Raw genomic sequence first — 7,483 nt, 5'->3', positions numbered from 1 at the left:
GTGGAGAGGGGGTTCACGGCCCCTGGCGTGCGGAGGATCCGGCTGAAGGAGGGAGGCGTAAGGGGCTCCCTCTTCCTGCCGCCGGGTGAGTGCCCCGCCCGGAGACCTTCGCCCTGGGGCCGGTGGGACCCGCCGGCTTCTCTGTCCAGAGCAAGGAAAGTCTCTTTTAAAAGAAAAAACATACAAAGGATATCACCCGGGAAATCCATATTCCATAATAGATCTGAATGCCGCCCTGCAGACAGGTGGCCGGTTTTTTTCCCTTATAATCTTACGGAGACGCTCCCAAAGGCTGGTCGGGACACGGCCCCGCTTGTGAGTGGCCACACTGCCTGGCCCTTATCGGCAGCACCGGGCAGGGCAGGCGCGGGCAGTTGGCTCTTGTGAGACAGGCAGAGGGTAAATGAGAATAGGGGTTGTAGAGATTACCGTGTCGCTGCTCTCGGTGTACGATTTTTCAGTAGGTTTGATGTTTGTTCTGGACTACCAGAATCCGTAACAGTCAGAAAAGCTGATAAGCTTCATCGTGTGAGCCTGTGCTAAATCTCCCAAGGATTTTACCCTGAGTACAATAGAATCGAAAAGGCATTTTTCTTCCCTGTGAAACACATGTCAGTAAGCAAAGCAGCGGAAGAGATTCTAGAAGATATAGGTATTCCACCTCTGTTATACCAGAGCCAAAGCTAAGTAAATAGTTGAGTTACTTTGGTTGTTCTGTGGTATAAAGGCAAAATAGATTTCTGAGCAAGTTCTGCCTGTTCTGCTTGTGGGATGATTGTGCTTTATGAGGTGTGATATTCTGATGGACTGCTAGTGTTGCTGGAAAATGAAACCTTACACCATGTTTGTACACTTGAGCCACGATTTAAACTTCTTGTATTTCCCTGAGTGTTGTGCTACTAGAACTGCCCTCCATATTACCTCTAATTTATAACGACTTGGTTCAGCAAATCCTGTAAGTACCACTACAGTTACTAGGGATTTAAGTATTTTCAGTGAATGATTTCCAAACCAATAATCTTTTTATCCATTTAGATACGGATCCAAAGTCCACTGAAGAAAAAACAACAGAGATTGAACTTTGAATTTTGGATCAAATGTTTAGTCAGCATTCTGGGTTTTCCATCACTGAGACGTGGTTGTTTTGATATATCCTGCCTTAGAGGATGAGCTGGATTTCTGCTGAGCTTAGTGGGAATCCAGAGAGCTGCAACATGGAACTGCATTTTTCCCTTTAGAAAGTCTGGCATTGTAATACAGTGGAAAAGTCTGTAATCATTGCTTAAATGATACTGGCATCCTTTTTGATGGAGGATCCAGTTACAGCATTACTATCATACCTTTCTTTGCTCCAGGGATGGAAAAAATCTTAATATTATTAAGATAGGAGTCTTAAATATGAACTGTTCTTAGTAAAAGTGAGATGATATGGGTGGGCCTATGCTGTAATTTTAAAATGAAAGAGATTTCTCAATTCAGGCATAAGAGTTACAGGTGTGGGGTTTTTTTGTTTGTTTTTAAGCAGTAAGAAAGTTGTCTAGCCCATTTTATCCCGCTTTTTAGCGAGCTATGCAGAAACTGTATACTTGGGCATGTGTAGGCACTCAGGAAGGCAGTCCAGGATCCTTGTCTAAGTTAAAGTTTGTCTTCATGAGAGAGAAACACATTGATGCTTGACTGCGTTCTGACCACATGTTCTTGCTAGAAAGCTTTCCAGGCAGGGGTGATGAATGAATGAATGAATACTTTTTTTTTTTCCTAGCCATCTAGGCTGACTGTTGTTAACTACAGGTTGCTGTTGATCATCGCATTATGATAAATTTATCTAGACATATTTTCTCTCAAGTAGAATATTGGACTTCTATGAAAAATTTCAGAACCGAAAGAAAAAGAACCCAAAGACATGTTTCAGTCCTTTTCTGACTTCCTAATGCTTTAAGTTAGGAGGTTTCCACCATCTAGCATGTGTTGTCCAAAACGTCCTTTTCTCAAGCACCTTGAAATGCCAGAGGTCTTTCCTTTATTGCATATAGGTAATGTCAGAGAGTTAATGCACTCTTGCACAAGCAGGTACTTTTTCTGCTGAGATAGTTGTAGTGAGCTGGATCCGAGTACATCAGTGGCGACATCTGGTGGTCAGGGGAAAAAAAGTAAAAAAAGAAATTGCCTGCCTGGGGTCTTTGTAGTTCCAAGAGGTGTATCCTTAGCCCTTTAACCCAGGAGCTGCTGGCATGGCATAGAGTAATATCGCAACACGACCTTGGCTGCAAAAGCATGCTCGTTTAAAACTGTGGTTCTGATTATTTCTGTAGTTTTGTGGGACTGATTGTATATGTGTATATGCATGTTTATCTGTCAGTCATGCACACATAACCACACCCATATAGCTCTCAGTTTTACCCTCTGTCTCTTCACATCTGCAGTAGCAGTCCTGCTGCCAAGTGTTACAGTGCTGATGTTGAGATAGAGCTAGTAAGTCCAGTTGATTTCATCTAACAATGGGTGTCTCTTTGCTGTGCTTTGCTCAATGCACCTTATTCCAGTGTTTGCGTAAGTTTTGTAGAATTTACTTCCAGGGCTCAGTGCTCTTGCCTCATTAGTAATGAGCTTGCACTTTGTTAATTAAGGTATGACTTCTTTGTGGGAAAATAGCTGATTTAGAGTATGATTGTTCTGAGGGCAGGAGGTTAAGACCATTGAAAAATACATTTAGAACAGGCTTTTTTTTAAAAAAGTTTAACTGTTCACATGTTTTTACAGGAAGGTAAGGACCTATTCTTAGTTTGAAATAACTAAAGTGGGATACAGCATTGGTTCTCTAATCTCTGCTGTGCAAATGGAAAAGTAATGAGTATTAATAGAAAATGTCTTAAGCCTTCTATATTTTGTTGTTCACTCTTCACCAGATAGTTTTTAGTGTCCTGTTTGATAACTTGTCTTCTGTGCCTCTTCTTTTTACTATAGGGGATGGCCCCTTTCCAGGAGTGATTGACATGTATGGTGACGAAGGAGGTTTGATTGAATTTAGATCCAGTCTCCTGGCTACCCATGGTTTTGCTGCTCTTTCTCTTCCATATTTTGACTTTGAAGATCTGCCTAAGGTCATGAAAGAATTCAAACTTGAGTACTTTGAGGAGGCAGCTAGATTCCTACGGCGTCACCCAAAGGTGAGTGTAATGAGAGAACTCTCAGGACGAGGGAGGATTTGGCAGTCATGCCCAAGTGGTGGCGGTGATTTTTTTTTGAGTATCAGTCTCTGCTGGGCAGGTTTAGGCCCAGTAATGGAAAAAGTGTAGGTCCTGCATAGGCGGCTATGCATATGACTGCAGAGAGTGAATTTCTTCCAGCACAACCTGTCTGCCAAACTGTCTGCCAAATAAATTCATGCTGGAAACCAGAAGATTCCTGATCATTAGAACAGTGAAGTGCTGGAATATCCTCCAAACAGAAGCAGTGGTGATAAAGATGTTTTTGTTTTTTTTTTTAAATGAAAGCAATTAGTTTAAGAGAGGACAATACAAAACTGCTCAATAGTCGGCGAAGGAATGGATTTGATGACTTGGGATGTTGCTTTCAGTTTTACTTTCCAGGCTAGAAAAGGACAAGACTAATACTACTTACCTAATCCTTCAAATGTCATTTGTGAGGTTACTTTATTTGCCTGAGACATATATAGCAACAGACTGTGCTTGAATTTCCTGCTACCTGTTTTGGGAAAAAGAGAAAATACTTGGTTCAAAATATGCAGTAGGGACTAGGTGAGGTCCAAGTGATGGTACTTCTTGTGCCATTTGTGTGTTATTTTGTGGGGTTTGACAACTCTTGTTGTCTCTGAAAAATAAGATGCTAAACAGAGGGAGGAACCTGGGTCCAGGCTGTAGCTTTCCAACAGGTCACATCAATAATTAACTTAACCTTTTTTTTTTTTGTAATAACACAACTCCAAAGGCATTTAATGGCTAATCCCATTATAATGCATACTTCCTTTATTCCTTTCTTCCCCTCTTTTCTTCCCCCCTTCCCCCCCCCCCCCCCCCCCCCCCATCTTATCTGAAGGTGAAAGGACCAGGAGTTGGAGTGATTGGGACTGGGAAAGGGGCAGAATTAGCACTCTCCATGATCACCTTCCTGCCAGAAGTAGTGGCTGCTGTCTGTATCTCCGGCTGTAGTTCAAACACAGTTGCAGACCTCCATTATGGTGAGATCACTCTGCCTGGGCTGCGTTTTGATATTAATAAGGTCAGTGTTTCTGACGCTGGTGTATTTGACACTTTTGAAGCTCTGGATGACCCAAGGAATCCTGCTAATTCTCCTTGCACGATCCCCATTGAAAAAGCAGAAGGTCACTTTCTCTTAGTGGTAGGGGAAGGTGATCGTATGTGGAAGAGCTCCTTATATGCAGAGCTGGCAATCGGGCGTCTACGCCAGCACGGGAAAGAAAACTTTGAACTCTTGAGTTATCCAGGAGCAGGTCACCGAATTGATCCTCCTTCTACTCCATTTTGTCAGGTAGCTATGGATCGTGTTCTGGGGGTGCCTGTTCTGGGGGGTGGAGAGAGCAAAGCACATGCCCATGCACAGGAACACTCCTGGGGAAAGATTCAGGAGTTTCTGCGCTTGCATTTGGGATGAACACTTAAGCACCTGCAAGCTGTTGCGGAACAGCAGAGGACTGAGCTTGAGCCACCAAAATGACTGGTGAATTGGAGGGACTCACTGAGAAAAGCTTTGAAATATGAAATAACCAAATGACTACTTAGCTACAAGTATAAATCCAAAAAGAAAGGGATTTATTTGGACTAGCCTAAGTTATTTTAACTAGGTACACAGAGGAGAAGTGAAACAATGATAAGTAGGCTGCATTGTAGTACAAATTTGACAGCCTGAATTGGTCATGATATCAAGAAACAAGTATCTGAAGAGAGGAGTAGGTACTTTCTTGCTTGCAGTATTTATGGCTTGGAGAATTTAACAGCTAGCCTGCACCCTCAGCAATGACAGACGGGATCACACCTGGGGAATGATGGCAACCCATGGATGATGAACTTTGACATCAAAATGATGAATGATTCTGGCTTTGGGTCTTAAGTTACCTTAGCCCAGAACTCTCAGATTTACAGCCATACACACTTAAGAAATGTTTTCTATTTACATGAAGCTGGGGATATCTATTTGTAATGAGGTTCGTATACCTTGACCTTAGGTAGTGGTCTTCTGGTGACACAGTCTGTTTCTTTCCAACAAAAAATACCTGTAGAGTGGGAAAATGAAGAGTACTTTTCCTGTCACCCAGGAGAAAGGCAGCACTAGCACTGTCTTGCATTAGGGATGTAACCATCTGTTCCTATATTGTCTTGGATTGGCATTCGACACTCAGGGTATTAAAATTCTGTTGGATAGGTTAAAGCATGGTTAAATGCAGTTATGCTATGTGCAAGTCTTACTTCTCTCTTTGTTGCTTGTTTAAAACTTAGTAACACCTGCCACTAAGTTAGGGGTTAATTACTTGTGGAACTCTTTAGTAATGATGTCGACGAATGCTGACAGCTGTTCTTAGGGAGGGAGAGAGAGAAGGGGTCGCGAGGATAAATTTTTTAGCCAGTAGAAGATTAAGACTGACTGTAAAAAGCTGTCACCTTATGGCGGTGATTAACTTAGAATCATAATCCTTAAAAAAAAAAAAAAACAAAACCCCAAACAAAAAACCCAAAACCAACAACCCCCCCACCCCCCAAACCCAAAACAAAAAAAACCCCAAACCCAAATATAGGATATGTTTTCCATGACTGCCTGAAATTGTGGGTGGGTTGGTTAGTTTGTTTTTCATCCTAATTAATTAATTTTTGGCTAGTGCCTTATTTTTCCCCACCATTCAGGTAGAAAGAAACAACTTCTTCCCAAATGAGTTGATCTCTGGAGAGGGTCTTGCTGGAATGGTGCCAGTGCTGAGGGCCTGTTTAACAAGGGCCTCTAGCAATACAATTTCTCCTTCCAAGGTCATTTTGTCAGACCAGTTTGAGAGCTGCCCAGGAAGATACAAAACCTTCATTTATGGTACTCAGTTTTGCTTTGCTCTCAGGGATCTTTTCTCTCCAGTTAACTGTCATTATGCTGCTGCTCAGGTCTCATTAGCTTTCTGCAACTCTTATTACTCCTTATCATTTGATTGAAGTCACATGTTCTCCACACGCCATCACTGCCAATTGAACAATTTATCCATCCACTCCTTACAAGAGAAGCTCCGTCCTGCTCGTTCCACACAAAATGTCTTCATGCCTAGTCTCTCTAAACTCCCTCACCAGCTGAAGAGGCTCTTGCAGAGTCGTATCTGGCGCTTGAACCTCCACTAAAACTGGCAGCCCCAGGAGTCCAGGACCACAGCCTGCTGCGTGATGTGCATGTTGGTGTCACCTGTGCTTGTACCCTGCCTTTTTTCCAAACGCACTCCAAGTTGCAACCATAGAGGAAAGGGTTGTCTGAAGGTTCCTCCGTTTGTTCTGTCTGCCTCGTCATATGCATCTTCAGCTGTCAGAGCTGTGTAATTGGGGTACAGCAGCACCTCCTCCAACCCCGTTTTGTTACCCTCCTGGTACTGATTCCTGTGTCTCCACACTGCAGTCCTACCTCAGCATATCCATTGCCGTGCAAGATTGCAAGCCGGAGGTTCAGGAAGTAAATGTTAAGTTGTAAATAAAACAAGAACCAGGTAGCGTAAAAGCCCTCAGGCTTTGTTTCTAAAGCACAAGCCTTTAAAATAATTCAGTGTTAGATGTTGTCAGATATATGCAATTTGAAACGGAAGTAAAACGCTCCTTTATTAAAAAGCCTGTGTAAGAACTTGATGTTATATTTTTGTTTCTGAATAGTTCATTTGTTCAGAAAGCTGAATGATCTTTTTTAAACAAAGAAAGGAGGAAAAAGAATGTAATTTTACCGTGAAGATCCTTTTGTGAACAGGTCGGGGTATTCCTGGATAACATAATTCACAGAAGGGTCTGTAAAACACCAGCCAACTTTTGCACTAGTGTTTTGTATATTTACAATGCCACGTGGAGACCAAAGATAGGTTGCAGGCACTCCGCAGGTAGCTACTGTAGCTATTTCCTGAAGTGCGCATTAAACTGAGTGCCCGACTAGGGCCTTAGTTAAAGCCATGTTATTTACATTGTTTTGCATTCCTTACCTGGCAAAACCACTGCTTGTGTGGCTGGATGAGCTTCACTAGCTAAATCTGGGGGGGCCCGAGGCCCGGCTAACCCTGGGGTTCCGCAGCACCCAGAGACGGCCCTACGGCTCGTGCTGGGTCTGGCAGAGCTCTGGCCAGCCGCCGCTCGCAGGGAGCGGCCGGCACAGCCTGGGCAGCTCCTGCGGCACCGCGATGGCCTCCCACGGGCGCTGGGGCCAGCTTTGAGTGGAACGAGTAGCTCGGAGCGGCGGCAGGCAGAGCCCCCGGCACCGGGGGGGGCCTGCCGGGGGCAACAGG

General features: G+C 43.6%; 1 protein-coding gene across 1 annotated transcript in view; it reads left to right on the top strand.

The window, feature by feature from the left end:
• Positions 1–6,928, top strand: part of LOC103897571 (acyl-coenzyme A amino acid N-acyltransferase 2-like) — a 7,420-nt gene extending 492 nt beyond the window's left edge. Inside the window, exons 2-4 of the mRNA XM_019471613.1 lie at positions 9–85; positions 2,965–3,167; positions 4,057–6,928. Of these exons, the coding sequence (XP_019327158.1) occupies positions 9–85; positions 2,965–3,167; positions 4,057–4,632 (856 nt within the window). The 3' untranslated portion in view covers positions 4,633–6,928. The remainder of the gene's footprint in view (positions 1–8; positions 86–2,964; positions 3,168–4,056) is intronic.
• The last annotated feature ends 555 nt before the right edge of the window (positions 6,929–7,483 follow it).

Source organism: Aptenodytes forsteri, unplaced genomic scaffold (genome assembly GCF_000699145.1).
Source record: "Aptenodytes forsteri isolate BGI_AS27 unplaced genomic scaffold, ASM69914v1 Scaffold146, whole genome shotgun sequence".
NCBI classification, from domain to species: Eukaryota; Metazoa; Chordata; class Aves; order Sphenisciformes; family Spheniscidae; genus Aptenodytes; species Aptenodytes forsteri.
Note: the sequence above shows the minus strand (reverse complement) of the source record. Positions and strands in the feature narration are given on the sequence as shown.